At 40.8% G+C, this 18102-nt stretch overlaps 1 protein-coding gene across 1 annotated transcript in view; it reads left to right on the top strand.

Moving 5' to 3' along the window:
* Positions 1 to 1247: 1247 nt before the first annotated feature.
* The window catches only part of sult4a1 (sulfotransferase family 4A, member 1), a 28926-nt gene continuing 12071 nt past the window's right edge, over positions 1248 to 18102 (top strand). The window contains exons 1-6 of the mRNA XM_030720451.1: positions 1248 to 1590; positions 13341 to 13471; positions 14199 to 14279; positions 14426 to 14552; positions 14672 to 14766; positions 17716 to 17854. Of these exons, the coding sequence (XP_030576311.1) occupies positions 1422 to 1590; positions 13341 to 13471; positions 14199 to 14279; positions 14426 to 14552; positions 14672 to 14766; positions 17716 to 17854 (742 nt within the window). The 5' untranslated portion in view covers positions 1248 to 1421. The remainder of the gene's footprint in view (positions 1591 to 13340; positions 13472 to 14198; positions 14280 to 14425; positions 14553 to 14671; positions 14767 to 17715; positions 17855 to 18102) is intronic.

Genomic DNA, 18102 nt, shown 5'->3' with positions numbered 1-18102 from the left:
GGGAACATAAAACTTGTAGTGTCGTAAGTTGTTTGAAAGTCATCCTATTTACGAGTTACAGCAAAGGCAACACAAGGTACATTGTCTTGTCATATGAGCCAGTCCATCCAATCAGTGTAACGGTTTCTGGACAGCCCTCTGCAACGTCACACCCCTTAAAAAAAAAAAAAAAAAAAAAAAAAAAAAGAAGAAAACAACTTTAAAGTTAAAAAAGACAATACATTTACACACACACACGCACACACACACACGCACACACACACACACACACACACACACACACACACACACACACACACACACACACACACACACACACACACACACACACAAGTCATATTACCATAGAAAAACGTAATTTGCATAATTTAGTACTTTTCAGAAACCACTTTGGCAGCAGTAACACCATTAAGTCTTCTTGTGTAAGTCTCTACAGGTTTTGCACACCCGGATTTAAGCAATTAATCCCATTCTTCCTGACAAATCTTATCAACTCTGTCATAGTGGATGGAACATATCTATCAATTGCCATCATCAGATCTTTTCACAGATGTTCTGTGTGGTTAAAATTGGCTTCTGGACTGTAAAGGACACTTTACAGCACTGCGTTGGATGGATGTTTGCTTTAGGTCACTGTCTTGCTGAGAGGTGTGTCAGTGCACCAGTCTCAGGTCACTGCACTCTGGAGCAGGTTTTCTTTGTTTGGCTTCATTCATCCTTTCCGAAACTCTAAGTGTTAGTTTTTGACTTTTTATTTTTTTTATTGTAAACATCTCATACACATTTCACTCTGTCATTGTGGGTTATTGAAAGAATTTGGCAACAGAATGACCAGTATTAATATTTACAAATTTCAGTTCTAGTTTTGATTTAGTTTTATGTACAGTGCACCAGTTCACAGCAAGAGTCATCTCAAAGTATGGTGCTGTTAGAGCGAGATCTCCAACAACCAGCTGATGCCCTATGGGCAAGGACGATAGTGGGTTGGAAGAACTAGTGGCGAAATCTTAGAGGGAACATGATATAAGTTATATCAACACAATATGCAGGCATTAACAGCAGCCTCATAACCTAATACTTGTAGGTCTGTTGTTGTTATAGTGTGTAATGGGTTTGGAAACATCCTTCCTCCTTCTGCATGGCGCACGCGTCCTCGGGCTCGCTGAAAGTGGTCCTGATGCTGGGTTTCGTGCACGCGTATTACATCACTTCTCTGCCGCGCCATTGGCTGAGGGTCAACTGCCCCGCCCTCCACTGCGATCCACAGCATCCAGAGAAACTGAGAAAGAGCACCGTTTCAAGCCGACCTTACCACGGTCATCATCATACTTCTTACCGTTTTAATCAAAACATACATAGGCAAAGCTGTTCACGTGGGTGTGCGCGTTTTCCTTTTCCTGCACTGGCGGCTCGTTTCGACGATGGCCGAGAGCGAGGCAGATACGCCGAGCACGCCGATTGAGTTTGAGAGCAAATACTTCGAGTTTGATGGAGTGCGGCTGCCACCCTTCTGCAGAGGGAAGATGGAGGAGATCGCTAATTTCTCCCTCAGAAGTAGCGACATATGGATTGTCACCTACCCAAAGTCAGGTAAACAAGCCCCTGCGTCACTCGGTGCACGACTGTCTTCGCATTTCTTGCTACTTGCCGCTCTACGGCAGCAGTTCCTACAGGCCTCTCGTTCTTATCAAAGTTTTACAACATGAATAAAACACGTAATCACAAGTAGCCAATATCTATTATCAGTCACAGGGTTCATTTTGCATAGCACGCAGGTCACAGTATCATTAGAGCTGCAAATGTGTTCACTTAATGGCAGTGGGTGGATCACAATGATCTAATATCACTGTTTAGCGTGCTTATGCAGCAGAACTACTTTTTTTTTATAGGCCTCTGTCACCGTTTACACGCAGCAGCAACAGCCTGTATTTCATAATCAGATACTAACAAATGAGTCAGACTCATTAGATCGACTGATGCCTGGCTGAAGCACGTGAGTTCAGCCTACACGCCTACTGTGGCCTTCATCATCCATCTCAATCGCACACGCAGTTATGGAAGTTGGTGTTTACATCCATCATCGGAGTATCTTTGCGCAGAGCTGCAGCATGCACAGTGCCCTGCTCTGCGCTGGGTGGGTCCAGTCATGTGACAGCTGGTGGGCAGCCGGAGCTCTCTCTCACCGCTTGCAGAAGGCCAGAAGGAGTTTGAATATTTTTCTAGTGAAGCAGGGATGTGTTTAAATTTACTGGCACAGGCGGGGTTGGGAGGCAAGCGCAAGGCAGATGAGCCAAAAGGATTCAGAATATTTAATCAGAAATACATACAATTTAGCAATTTGTGTAGAAAACAGCGTGCACGGTTTTCAGGCTCATTTACAGCACTGTGCCCCAGTAGAGATTTAGGTGAAAAGTGGCTGCACAAGAGCCCAAGAATGGTTTGTACTGAGTAACTGCTTTGCTAGTCTTTGAAACAAATATTTAGGTAATTTAAGTAAAAGTCATTTAAGTAAAAGTCAGAATTGACTTAATAGTAGAAAGGTTTTATAAGCAAAATACAAAGTACCTAAAATAAAATTGATATTATTACATATGACACTATTGGATGATAATTATCATTTTATTACCGTGTGAAATATTGTGTTACTTTAATATTGCTGTGGATATGATTTGAATTACTTACAAAATGGTAGCTTTACCTCTAACAATGCAGCTTAATATAGTAACAGCAATTTGAATTTCAACAGCATTTTTAAATCTGCAAAAATAATAGGCAACTAAAGCTTTAAAATAAATGGCACAGAGTACAAAGCACAATATTTGAATCAAAGTATAGTGGAAAAGAGTCCATTCAAATTATGGTTCAGAAAAGTATTTGAGGAAAGGTGTTTATGGTTACAATCCATCACTGATCCTATTTATGCTGTCATCAATGGTGATGTAAAAGATTAATAGTACTTTAGACCAGTGACATGGTCTGGGAGGATGGGGGCACCAGTGGGGTCAGTCATATTTTAGGATGGGCCACCCTATGTTCCCTCTCTGAACACACTTCACCAAAAGGACAAGAGAAAACATGAATTCATATTTTCCCTTTCTTAGCCTGAATCCAGTGCAGTCTATGAAAATATTTGCAATTAAGTGTTACTTCTTAAATTTACAGTTTAGTTTCCATATTTGTTTTGCTGCTTTGAAGGTCCTGTATGCACCTATGCATATGCAAACATGCATGGATAGAATAGATGTAAGCCACAGAGCCCCTTTAGAGGAAGAGATGCCATCTCAGATCTTACTGATCCACCCAATGTTTCAACACCAAACTTATTTTTTGATTCAGTGTGTTGTTTCCAGTATATTTTTAAATCAATCAGTCACAATACAAGTTATTTAAATTCTACAAATTCAACACATCCTGCCTTTAGTTAGTTTATTTTTAAAATGTATTTAAAAATGGCCCAAAAATTACAAACACTCCCAATGCAAACACATTACTGAAGCAATATGTTTGTGCTGGTTTAAGAAAGGATTTCAAAGCAGTGTTTTCGTCCTGGGTCACAGCCAGTGACATTTGTTAAGGTCACCAGTGCTAAAATTATTGGAAACATCAGTTACAGATGCCAAGAATGCTCGCTTTCATGAGTTTATCAAAGCAGGATCGAGAATGAACTCTCACATTTGTACACCAAAACACTGAATGCTTGGTCTGAACTTGATGTCCTTGGCATGCAACTGGCCTCCCCTGAGCTTTTCTGCAATTTTATGTCCACTTTAAATATTTATTGTAACCGGTGGTGACTTTATACATCCTGGCAGTCTTCATGGTCGATGCTTCAACAAGCTTTGTACAGGGGTTGGACAATGAAACTGAAACACCTGGTTTTAGACCACAACATCCCTTTCAGACAGCTTCCTCTTGCGTCCACAGTTAATCCTGTTGGATGTTGTTCGTCCTTCTTGGTGGTATGCTGACATTAGCCTGGATACCGTGGCTCTTGATACATCACAAAGACTTGCTGTCTTGGTCACAGATGCACCAGCAAGACGTGCACCAGCAATCTGTCCTCTTTTGAACTCTGGTATGTCACCCATAATGTTGTGTGCATTGCAATATTTTGAGCAAAACTGTGCTCTTACCCTGCTAATTGGACCTTCACACTCTGCTCTTACTGGTGCAATGTGTAATTAATGAAGACTGGCCACCAGGCTGGTCCAATTTAGCCATGAAACCTCCCACACTAAAATGACAGGTGTTTCAGTTTCATTGTCCAACCCCTGTATATCTGCAGTCTTTTGGTGCATAGAAGAAAGAAAGCACATGTCAGACCACATGGCTGGGATGCTGCAGCGCTATGATGCTACTGCCTTACATGTGACTGCCTTGGCCAATGGGATTAGCAGCATTCTATAACTAAAGAGAAGGGGTGAGAGATGTGATATTGCCTATGTCTGTTTTAACAGCAGCATACACTCGATTTCATGTCTCCCCACGAGTGATATACTGTACTGTACCTGTAACATCTTCAGGAAATAATCATTCATATTCAGCTTGATCTCCCTCTGTCTTTTAGCCAAACCTGTCGCAGGCTCCCGTCACTCTTTTTGTTTTACTTCTCTTCTGAGTAATCCTCGTCGCCAAAAAGATGTAACATCTTCAGGAAATAATCATTCATATTCAGCTTGATCTCACTTTAATGACCCAGCAGACCAACATGCACACATAACACTGTACGAGCGGCAGACATCTTCTTTTTGGCACGCTTGTTCTACTCAAGAACACAGTTACATCAATGCTTATAATAGTCTCAGTCTGCCCCCTACTGGGCTCAATGTTACTGCAGCATTAACACATATTGCTGACAACATCAAATAACAAATACTCGTGCAGAAAGCAAATATGTAAGAACAATTAAACATCTACGATACCACATCTCCTCCCCTTCAAGTTGACAGCTTGTACTTGTCTGAAACGTTAAACAGTGGCAGTATAATATACACCAACATAGAACAATATTATATATATTTTTTCTTTTTTTTTTTTACTACAAAGAAACATCTGTGAACTTAGAGCACATAACTTCTCCAAGAAAAAAGTCTCTATCTAACAAAGTCTTTGAGATGCACAGGTGAACGTCTCTCTCGCTGAGAACGTCGCACCTCAGGCGCAGCTGGTGCATCAGGCTGAGCCTGGATGTTTGGAGCAGGTGGCAGCTCCTGAGGATCACATGACAAGGCTTGTGAAGTTGTGTCCATTATGGTGGGTAAGCAGTTGTGGGAGCCCGAGTCTGTGTCAGGTCCCGGTTCCCCCTCTGTGTCTAGTTCACTTGGGACAGTGTCTTTTAATCTGGATCTCACCTGATCCACATGTCGTTTCAGGGTTTGACCATTTCCAATGGTGACAGTGTATGACACAGGACCTGATGAGCTCAAGATAACAGCTGGGATCCACTTTGGACCGTAGGAGTAGTTTCTGATGAACACCTTGTCTCCTGGTGCAAAACTTCTCAGTTTCTTCTTTGTGTCATGACTCTCTTTCTGTTTCAGTTGTTTTTGCTGCACTTTGGTTTTTACATCAGGCATGAGCAGGTCAAAAGCTGATCTGAGTCTCCGAGACATCATCAACTCCGCTGGTGACAAGCCTGTTGTTGCATGCGGCGTAATGCGATAACTGAACAGAAATCTTGACAGTCTTGTTTGCAGTGTGTCACCTTTTACTTTCTTCATCCCCTCCTTGAAGGTCTGGACTGCCCTCTCTGCCAGGCCATTGGAAGATGGATGAAAAGGTGCTGATCTCACATGATCAATTCCATTTCGCTTCATGAATGTCGCAAATTCAGCACTTGTGAAACATGTTCCATTGTCTGATACCAACATTTTCGGCAGACCGAACACACTGAAACTCTGTCTCAGTTTCTCGATGGTAGCCTGTGATGTAGGCGATTTCACTGGGTAAATGTCCATCCATTTAGAATGAGCATCCACAATGAGGAGAAACATTTCACCTAAGAATGGCCCTGCATAATCCACATGAATCCTTGACCACGGTGATTCTGGCCATTCCCAGGGGTGTAATGGTGCAGTGGGTGGTGATTTGTGGTGTTTTTGACACTCGTCACATGACTGTACCTCTCTTTCGATACTCTCATCCATCCCCGGCCACCATACATATGACCTTGCCAGGCCCTTCATCTTTGACATGCCTGTGTGAGTCTGGTGCAGAAGTTTCAGTATTTTGTCTCTGCCTTTGGTGGGGATAATTACTCTAGCTCCCCAGAGCACACATCCATCCCTCACACTCAGTTCCATTTTTCTTTGTTGATATGGTTTGAAGCGAGTATCGGTCTGTGCCGGCCAGCCCTTTAAGGTATACTCATGAACTTGGGACAAGATGATATCCTTAGCTGTCCAGCGTTTGAGCTGTGTGGTGTCCACAAGTGTGTCATCTAATACATCCATCATTAAGACTTGTTCTGTCATCTCTTTTTCAGGGGCCGTGTCTGGTACAGGTAATCTGCTAAGCGCATCCGCATTTGCATGGTGTTTTCCAGGTTTGTACACAATGTGGTACTCATAGGCACTCAATGTCACAGCCCATCTTTGCACTCTTGGTGAGCCCATCTGTGGTATAGGCTTCTTCATGTTGAAAAGAGAAATCAGGGGCTTATGGTCTGTATAAATAGTGAAGACTCGACCATACAAATATTTGTGGAATTTCTGGATGCCAAACATTACAGCCAAACCTTCTTTGTCAAGCTGAGAATATCTCTTTTCAGCTGGAGAGAGTGTGCGTGACATGAACCCCAGGGGTCTTTCACTGCCATCATTCATCTTGTGTGACAAAACGGCGCCCACACCGTATGGAGATGCGTCACAAGAGAGAATTAACTCTTGGTCTGCTGAGTAATGAACCAACACATCTGCTGAGTTCAACAGAGCCTTTGATTTCTGAAAAGCTTCTTCTTGCTTCTTTTGCCATGTCCAACGCATGTCCTTCCTTAAGAGTTCATGCAGGGGGGCCAGCAGTGTTGCCAGATTGGGAAGGAACTTGTTGTAATAGTTTAGCAAACCTAAGTATGCTTTGAGTTCTGTGACACTTGTAGGAGTAGGAGCGTCCATGATGGCTTTAACTTTCTTTTCTACAGGGTGCAGCCCCTGTGCATCCACTTTGTGCCCCAAGTACTCCACGTCATTTTGCATGAAGACACACTTACTTCTTTTCAATCGTAAGCCTGCCTCTTTCAACCTGACCAACACCTCATCCAGGTTCTTTAGATGATCTGCCTCATTCACCCCGCTCACCAAAATGTCATCTAAATACACAGCCACTAGGGGTATCCCTTTCAAAAGGCCTTCCATGGTCCTCTGGAAAATGGCTGGAGCAGAAGCCACTCCAAAAGGCAGTCTGTTATATGTGAACAGCCCCCGGTGTGTGTTCACTGTCACATACTTTTTGGACTTGTCATCCAGGAGTATTTGCTGGTAAGCGTGGCTCATATCCAGTTTTGAGAACTGCTTTCCTCCAGAAAGTGCAGCAAACAGGTCCTCCACTCTGGGTATTGGATACTGTTCCAGAGAAGCTACTGTGTTTACAGTAAGCTTGTAGTCTCCACACAACCTTACTGTCCCTATAGGCTTCAGAATCGGCACAACAGGTGCCGCCCATTCAGCATATTTCACAGGTGAGATTATGTTTTCTTTTAGCAGTCGGTCTATTTCCTCATCTACTTTTGCTCGCATGGCAAACGGAACTGATCGTGGACGGAAAAATCGTGGGGTAGCATCCCGTTTTACATGAATGGTTGCTTTTGTGCCTTTCAGGGTGCCCAACTCCTCTTTGAACACATCCTCATGTTTGCTTAAAACTTGCTGTAGTGTGTTATTTTCTGTTGTCTTTACCTGGTGCACCTTCTTAGCTTTGTGTTTGTTTTTGATTTCTCTCCAGTCCAGGTGTATTTCCTCTAGCCAGCCTCGTCCTAGCAAGCTGGGGCCGTCCCCTTCGACCACCACAAGGGGCAGTGTTTTCCTCTGCTGCTTGTACCTGACTCTGACAGCTGTTACACCAATCACCTTCACAGGATCCCCTGTGTATGATTCCAGCTTGATTTTGGCAGGCCTCAGGCTGGGGAGTTTGCAGCATTTCCAAGTCTGTTCATTTGTAACTGTTAGGCAGCATCCAGTATCAATTTCAAAGGTTAAAACTTGATCATTAAGTTCCATATCCACAGTGTAGGGGTCTACTTTTCTCAGGTGCACTGCACTCCGCCGCCCTAATCTGTACAGTTTACTCTGATGCTCTTGGATACACTTGATACAGTTAAGTGTGAATGAGTCCTCTTCTGAGCTCTCACTTTTACTTCCATCACCTATCTCATGAACTTTGTGAGAATGGTAGTGTGAACTCTGCTTTTTGTCTGTCTTTTCAGTTTTTAGTCCATACTTCTTCTGGTTCTGTTTAGCTTTGTTCCTACATGCTCTTGTTATGTGGCCTACTTTGCCACAAACATAACATTTTTCTTGTTTGTACTTACAGTTGGCTGCTGTGTGATTGGTTCCTTTGCATCGATAACACTCTCTGCTTTCTCCTTTAAATGTACGAGCCTCCTGCGACCCTCGGGTGACGCTGAAACATTTTGCTGTCGCACCTGAGGTCCGTAGGTCCTGGGCATTTTTATTTACGGTCTCCAGTGACACAGCGATTGACAGAGCCTTGTCAAACGTGAGGTCTGTTTCTGACAGGAGACGCCTCTGAATTCTGTCGTCATTAATTCCGCAGACGTTCCGGTCTCTCAGCCTCTGTTGCAACGTGTTGCCATAGTTACAATCCTGCGCTAAGCGACGCAGCTCGGCCACGTACTCCATGACAGTTTCACTGGGCTTGCGGTTGCGGGAATCAAATTTGTACCTTTGCACAATTTCACTGGGCTTTGGTTCAAAGTGGTTTTTCATCAGAGTTACAAGCTCTTGGAAAGTTTTGTCCTTTGGCTTGGCTGGGCTGAGAAGGTTACGCATCAGGCTGTAGGTCGATGCTCCAACGACACTTATTAATATTGCCTTTTGCCTGTCTGCGTTAGTAATCCCATTAGCTGCGAAAAACTGCTCCAGTATTTCACTGTACTCATCCCACGTTTGGCTTTTGGGATCGTACGGTGCCAACGTACCGATTGTAGCCATGTTTCCTCTTCGTATCCCCGCTCTCTCTCCCTCTGTCTTTTAGCCAAACCTGTCGCAGGCTCCCGTCACTCTTTTTGTTTTACTTCTCTTCTGAGTAATCCTCGTCGCCAAAAAGATGTAACATCTTCAGGAAATAATCATTCATATTCAGCTTGATCTCACTTTAATGACCCAGCAGACCAACATGCACACATAACACTGTACGAGCGGCAGACATCTTCTTTTTGGCACGCTTGTTCTACTCAAGAACACAGTTACATCAATGCTTATAATAGTCTCAGTCTGCCCCCTACTGGGCTCAATGTTACTGCAGCATTAACACATATTGCTGACAACATCAAATAACAAATACTCGTGCAGAAAGCAAATATGTAAGAACAATTAAACATCTACGATACCACAGTACCCTTGTGCTTTTATAAAGCCACAAAGTTGGTGTAATCAGGAGAACTTTTACCAGGGACTTTGTTTCCCTTTTTAAATTAAAAACTAGTGTTTCTTTTAGCCATGACTGTCCTTAGATATACTTTAGGTAATTTTTTTCATATTTTAAACTATTTTTATTGCCAATATTTGAATGGACAGTAATATAACTCCCCAAATTAGGTGATTTTCTAAGGTTTCACAGAACTGCTTTAACCATATAAGAATAACTTTATGGATCCCAGAGGGAAATTCATGTGTCTGATATAGCTCATCTGCTGTTCTTACAAGAGTTGAAAAACTTGATGGTTGTGGGTACAAATGATTTTGTGTATCTCTCCATTTTACAATTGCAACCATGATGACAGTTTCCAATTAACAAAGTAGGCTTACTTTACCTTAAAGGATACCTAGCCCTAACCAAACCTCAGCAGTGTTAGTTAAAAGGGTTACTACAGGACACACGGACTGCCTCAAAGAATAGAGACAGAACACCTACATGTTTGTAAAAGTCCATTTCACTTTAAATTTTACAGTGTATCACAAAAGTGAGTACACCCCTCATCTTTCTGCAGATATTTAAGTAGATCTTTTCATGGGACAACACTGACAAAATGACACTTTGACACAATGAAAAGCAGTCTGTGTGCAGCTTATATAACAGTGTAAATTTATTCTTCCCTCAAAATAACTCAATTTACAGCCATTAATGTCTAAACCAGCAGCAACAAAAGTGAGTACACCCCTAAAAGACTAAATGTCCAAATTGAGCACTGCTTGTCATTTCCCCTCCAAAATGTCATGTGACTCGTTAGTGTTACCAGGTCGCAGGTGTGCATAGGGAGCAGGTGTGTTCAATTTTGTAGTACAGCTCTCACACTCTCTCATACTGGACACTGAAAGTTCCAACATGGCACCTCATGGCAAAGAACTCTCTGAGGACCTTAAAAGACAAATTGTTGCTCTACATGAAGACTGTTATATAAGCTGCACACAGACTACTTTTCATTGTGTCAAAGTGTCATTTTGTCAGTATTGTTCCATGAAAAGATATACTTAAATATCTGCAGACATGTGGGGGGTGTACTCACTTTTGTTATACACTGTATGTATGTAAATTTGCCTTATAAACAGCAGGTAATAGAGTTTGAAAGTCGTGGGCAGGGAGAGTCTGCAAGCTGCTCCTGAGTAGTCTGCAGATGTATGCTCCGTCCATTTAGAGACTGTCTCAGTCTCTGCTGCATTGATTTAATATTTCTTTATTTAATCTGACTCTGTCAGTTCCATCAGCTTTCTGGGAATCCAATATTAAAGTCTCCCATTAAAAAATATGTAAAGTGAAACTACGAAATACAATATTCACACTAAACTTATAATCAAGGACAGAATTGGAAATTAAAAGAAGGACCTCCTGTTATATATGCATCGTGATATATTTGATTTCCAAATTATCAAAATACAACAAAATGTGCCCAGAAAAAAAATCCTATTTACAAGCAAAGATAATGTAATATATGATGTGTCAGTCCCAGCTGATATGTACACGACAAAGTCAAAACTATGCTCCAAATGTGCTGAACTTAAAAACATGGCCATTAAATGTGTTGTCATCATAACAGAACAACCGTTCTGTTAGCAGTTGCTGTATGACAACATGACTCCTTGTTTTCATACAACAGAATGGCGTCCTTATTGACATGAAAATGAGGATCTAGTTTAATCATTTGTATGTCCCAAGAACTCATCGTCTCATTGCTGCTGCTGCGATCCAGTCACATGATGGGCTCCAGTTTTAGTCTTTCACAATGTCAGTTTATATTATATTAGAGGGAAGCCTCTGGGTCAGAGTCTGCATTCATATTGAGACTGATTTAACCATCCAATTCAGGCAAATGAAAGTCGTTATCATTTTGGTAAAATTATTTCTTTATGACTTTTTATTAGCAGAACCCCTATTATCTCTGATGAATGTTTTCCATTGTTCTTTGTTATATTAGATCAAAACAGTTTTTTAAAGTTTTTCAAAGTGACCCTAACGTTTGTTTGAGTCTTAGAGTTATGTGACAACATTATTCACTGTTAATCTTTTTATCCCAAGCATCTAGTACAGTTTCTTTTTTTAAAAAAAAACTTTTATTAGTAAGCCACATGTTTTTTTTTTTCATGTATCAAACACAACCGAATCTTTCATAAGTGAAACACTCCATAACTGGTACTAATGTGTAATAAATTTTCTCTTTTAGAATGAGAAATCTTTTACAGGAAAACTGACACCCCCCACCCCCCCACCCCCCCCCCCCCCCCCACCCCCAAAAAAAAAAAAAAAAAATTTTTATGCAGTTAATGAAATTTCAAAGCGAGCATGTGGTTATCTTCAGGCCATTCACATTTTTCCCTCTTAAGTGTGAGCAGTCAGTCTTGTTCACATCACCCTGTAATGTAGAACACTGGCAAGCCTTTAGGGAAGAGTTGATTGTACTGTGTTAACACTCTGACTTTTCCCATTGCTTAATGAAGAGGTGTCCTTCAAGGTTCATCTGGTCTGATTTGATAGCAACCTATCAGAGTGCACCATTTTTTGCCTGTGAAAGTGTGTCGGATGTCAGACTGGACTGACACATTAAAGAATATCTGCAAACCAAAAGAGTCAGAAGCCCACAAATCATTGGCACAGTAACAAATAAGACATTAATAATGTGAGAAGGGTTCTGTTTTGTGACTGGGGATTAAAAGGCTGCAGTGTAAATGATCAGACTTTATATTTGACCCACTGAGTCATCGAACACTTTTGTTCTTAAGGCTGAATTAAGACCTCAAAGAGCAGTTGGGTCTTCTATACTTGACCATTATAAATACTTTTGTTATTTAAGTTTAGTAACATTTAATTAGGCATTTGAATATGTAATTAAAGTATTTATTTATTTTTGTATCTGTTGTTTCATATAATGAAAATGTTTCTAATTTTACTGAAGAATCAGAACATGATCCAAAAAACTGACCAGATGTTTGGGGCCACTATTGTCAAAGTGCCCAATCAGTGTGTAGTTGAGCTTCATTGTTTAATTATGTTACTTACACATGTCGCAGTTCTTCTGTGCTGATTTTAAACCTCTTTGTTAAATGATTCTGAAAATGTCCTTTATCACAGGAGTATTTTTAAAGCTACCTGAACTCATTTTGTAGGCCACAAGAGGAAAGTAGCACAAGCTGCCTTAACAAACTATTGTATAATAAAATCTATCAAGCATAAAGAAATGTTATCATTTATTTAGAGTAAGTTTGCTATCTTCCATTGAATCTGTGCAAATTTCTAAATTTGGTCACTAAAAGCTTTTTTGCTAATTAACACTGCTGTATGAGAGAAACTTTTCATAATATGCACAATAACTTCAAAACAGATCATTATAAAAACATCCAAATACTTTACGTTTATCATCTCTGGACTCTCCATATTGGCATAGAGAGCAAATGTTCTGATTTCTGTATAAAAGAAAGCCCTGGTCTTCATACAATGATTTTTTGTATCTAATAATAATGCAAACATAGGCTTTCCACTTAGTAAGAACCACAGGTACTGTATGCTCGTGTACACACTTGTCATATGGTGCCCTGAGGCAAAATCACTGCTGCAGTACCTAGTGAGAAATTTGGATCTGAGCTCATCAGCTGTGGGCCCAGCAACTTTCATTGTTCTCTTGCTGCAGTTTGAGTTTTCTTGTTGTCTGCTGACTGTCTTTTCTGTCCTTGCAGGCACCAGTCTACTTCAGGAAGTTGTATATTTAGTGAGTCAGGGAGCAGACCCTGATGAGATCGGCCTTATGAACATTGATGAACAGCTGCCTGTCTTAGAATACCCACAACCTGGGCTGGATATCATACAGGTACAGTGAGCGACTGATGTCACAGTAGCATTCACTGTACCTTACCTGACTTGGGACTGAGGCTCCAGACAAGATTAACCTCTTGGGGCATCTGCTAATTTTTCAGTAACGGATAACTGGTTCAAAACTCGCTTTTCTGTGCATCTGTCTTTGCTTATGAATGCAGATAAATTAGAAAAGTTTATAAAAAGCTAAATCATCAGAAAAGTTTGAACATTGCATTTCTGCAAATGAAATCACACTTTTACTCTCCATATGGACTTTTTATTTGCATGTAGCTAAAGCCTGCTCGAACATGATTGGTCAGTTGAACTGAGACTACAAATGGAAACCTGAAAGTAAAAAATCTTGGCCCTTGGATATAGATTCTTCATATTCATCTATCTGTTTATTCCTATAGCTTTAGGAATTAATAATTAATTAATGTAATTAATTTTTTAATGTTGATGCTGTAGTATTGGTATTGGTATTGCCTACCAAGCTGTTGCTTGGTTTGGATTAATTCCACCACCAGTAGTAATTATCTAATGTGGCGTCAGTAAGGTTTTTATTGCAGGAACTTCTGTTTCAGGATCATTTTTGAGGGAGATGTTATTTGAGACATTCTGCTGACTGACAGTCAAAAAGTTCAATCATGATGTAGCCACAGATTCTTTGGTCAAATTTACAGAGTTGCACAAGTGTTCTGCAGGATGTGGTGAGATTTACTTTCTGTGTCCTTTCACAGGAGCTGACATCGCCTCGTCTGATCAAAAGCCATCTTCCCTACCGATTCCTCCCTACAGCCATGCACAATGGAGAGGCTAAGGTTAGTTCTCTACGAGTTTTTTTTATCTGAAAAAAAGGAAAAGTCAACAAGGAGATTCAACAAGAATGTTTCTTTACAGTAGAACTGCACAGAGGTAATCTATTGCGCCTATTTACAGTGAGTATGTTGTGGTTTCTCTCTTTCAGGTGATCTACATGGCTCGGAACCCTAAAGACTTGGTAGTGTCCTACTACCAGTTTCACCGCTCTCTCAGGACCATGAGCTACCGGGGAACCTTCCAGGAGTTCTGCCGGCGCTTCATGAATGACAAGCGTAAGTATATCATTTACTAGAGGATTCTGACCTTCCATCCTATTCTATATATTCACAGAACCCCTGTGCTGTTTTCCCAAGTCCCTATATCTCACTGGTTTTCCTCTTTTCCCCCACAGTGGGATATGGCTCCTGGTTTGAACATGTTCAGGAATTTTGGGAACACCGTATGGATTCCAATGTCCTCTTTTTGAAATACGAAGACATGTACAAGGTAATATGACTGTTTCATGTACCATTTTAGCATCTTTTTTTTAGTGTCAGGGGAATTACTTCCTAACCCCTTTTGTACAGTGAAGGGATTTTCTGAACATTTGCTTCACCTTTATCCTTGAACACTTCATGAACATAGTTTTTGCCTTCTTAGCAGTTAGACTGAGGAATGCAACTGAATAAAAACCCAGAATATTTCCAACTAAACAAAAACCATATTCTGAGAGAAAAAAAAATGTATATATATGGACTAGTTCATATATATCACTTTTCTACTCAGTCTGAGCACTCAAAGCACTTACACAACACATTTTACATTTACCCATGGATACCCATTCATACAAGCACTAAGTGCTTTAATTATCTAACATCCACACACATTCACACTGCAATGGTTGCGTCGGAGAGCAACTTGGGGTTAAGTATCTTGCCCAAGGATACATTGGCATGTAGCCTGGAGTAGCCAGGAATCGAGCCGCTGACCTTCTGATCAGTAGGTGACCTGCTCTACCTGCTGAGCTACAGCCACCCAAAGACATAAAGGCCTGGATGACCTCTAATTTCCTGCTTCTAAATTCAGATAAAACTGAAGTTCTTGTACTCAGCCCCAGTAATCTTAGAAACAAATTACTCAGTGAAACATTAAAAGCATGTATATACATGTTTGTAATGTTTCACTGAGTAATTTGTAATCTAGTTGCCATTTAAATGCTATTTAATTGGCATTTAAGCTTTTGTGTTCTACTGTCACGTCTTTTTAAAACACATTAGATAGTGTAGAAAACACATTCCACAGGGTGGAACTTGTTACCTTGTAGCCCAAAAATGGAGCTTCTCCTCTGCCTCGTATTGTGTCTGTTGGTCTATTTGAAGTCAAACCATGAGCTTTTAACCAAGTTCAAATCTAAACCTAACAAACACAAAGCAAAACACTGACTAAGAACAAAATTTAAAAAAATGAAAACAAAAGTATTTTTTAAAAAAACTGTATTTATTTCAAAATGTTTCACTGACAAATTCAATATTTTATCATAATCTTGGGTCTGTTGCACAGCATTTTGTATGTTCAGGTCTTTGAAGTTATGTATTGTTAAATTATTTCTATTTCTCAGTTTAGTTTGTTCTTAGTTCTGGCCATTTGGAGTTTATATTGTCTTTAGTTAAAGAGTTCATTATTATGATTTTCTATGTTCTTGTAAATATATTTTGGATTTATGCCCAAGCTCTAGTTTCTTGCATTTTAGTTCTAGAGTTTCAGTTTTCCCTGCCTTTGCTGTCTCTCCTGTGTCTCATCAAGTCTCTGTTCTCTGCTCGGTGCCAACATCTTGTCACATGTGCGTTGTGTTCAGTTTTGCTTCCGCTCTGTGTCATTAAATTAGGTTCATCTCTTGGTTCCCCCTGTGTATTTAAGCCCTCATATGTTGAAATCTCAGCAGACAGAAACATCAGAAAGAAGGAACATGAGAAATTATAGAAGTACCAGGGTCTGAGGGAACAACTGGAGCAAATGAGGGAGGAAAGTACAAAATGGTCCTAGTGAGCTTTAGGAGCTGTAACTACAGTGGTATGCAAAAGTTTGGGCACCCTGATAATTTTCATGATTTTCCTTTATAAATCATTGGTTGTTCAGATCAGCAGTTTCAGTTAAATATATCATACAGCAGACGAACACAGTGATATTTGAGAAGTGAAATGAAGTTTATAGGATTTACAGAAAGTGTGCAATAATTATTTAATCAAAATTAGGCAGGTGCATAAGTTTGGGCACCCTTGTCGTTTTATTGATTTGAATACCTTTAGCACTAATTATTGGAACACAAAATTTGTTTTGTAAGCTCATTGACCCTTGACCTACATACACAGGTGAATCCAATTATGAGAAAGGGTTAAGGTGGCCAATTGCAAGTGTTTCTCCTCTTTGCATCTTCTCTGAAGAGTGGCAACATGGGAGCCTCAAAACAACTCTCAAATAACCTGAAAACAAAGATTGTTTTAGGGGAAGGATCCACAAAGCTCTCTCAGAGATTTCAGCTGTCAGTTTCCACTGTGAGGAACATAGTGAGGAAATGGAAGACCACAGGCACAGTTCTAGTTAAGGCCCGAAGTGGCAGGTCAAGAAAAATCTCAGATAGGCAGAGGCGAAGGATGTGAGAACAGTCATAGTCAACCCACAGAGCAGCTCCAAAGACCTACAACATCATCTTGCTGCAGATGGTGTCACTGTGCATCATTCAACTATTCAGCACACTTTGCACAAGGAGAGGCTGTATGGGAGAGTAATGCAGAAGAAGTCTTTTCTGCACACACACACCACAAACAGAGTCACTGAGGTCTGCTAAAGCTCATTTGGACAGGCCAGGTTCATTTTGGAATAAGGTGCTGTGGACTGATGAAACTAAAACTGAGTTATTTGGACATAACAAGGGGCGGTATGCATTGTGGAAAAAGAACACAGCATTCCAAGACAAACACTTGGTACCCACAGTAACATTTGGTGTGGTCCCATCATGCTGTGGGGCTGTGTGGCCAGTGCAGCTACTGGGAATCTTGTTAAAGTTGAGGGTTGCATGGATTCCAGTCAATATCAGCAACATTGAGAACAATGTTCAAGAATCAGTGACAAAGTTGAAATTGCGCCGGGGCTGGATACTTCAATAAGACAACGACCCTAAACACTGCTCAAAATCTACTAAGACATTCATGCAGAAGAACAAGTACAATCCATGTGCACCCATAAGTGTGTCCAAACTTTTGACTGGTACTGTATGTCTGCAGTTATCATTCCTCAATTGTCCACTACATCGACTGTGTATTTGTAGGAAATTGTGTACTCTCTCTAGCCATGGTTTAGAAAGCCGAATGACTGCACTGATATTGTTTTAGAATGCAAGAAAAACAGTATTTGTGTGTGAGGATTGGTTTTTTTTTTTGTTCTTCCTCTCCTCTTCAGGATCTGGGGACATTGGTGGAGCAATTGGCTCGGTTCCTGGGTGTTTCCTGTGACAAGGCTCAGCTGGAGGGCATGGTGGAGAGCTGCAACCAGCTCATTGAGCAGTGCTGCAACTCAGAGGCGCTGTCCATGTGCAGGGGTGAGTGGAAGAGGAAAGGAAAAGCTCAGTCCCTTTTATCTGCTACATTGGCTTATTTTGTTCTGAGCAAAGACAGTATAAAAGATGGACTTTGCCACCATGACATCATCCATTGGTTTAGGACTCTACATTCTGAATCCTCAGTGGTAGCGTTTTGGCTAGAAGGTACAATATTTAGATGGGAGAGTGGAGTGGAATGGGGTGAGGTCATTGAGGCAATTAAACAACTCCTTGGTAGCAGGGCCCCT

Source organism: Archocentrus centrarchus, chromosome 23, assembly GCF_007364275.1.
Source record: "Archocentrus centrarchus isolate MPI-CPG fArcCen1 chromosome 23, fArcCen1, whole genome shotgun sequence".
Lineage (NCBI taxonomy): Eukaryota > Metazoa > Chordata > Actinopteri > Cichliformes > Cichlidae > Archocentrus > Archocentrus centrarchus.
Note: the sequence above shows the minus strand (reverse complement) of the source record. Positions and strands in the feature narration are given on the sequence as shown.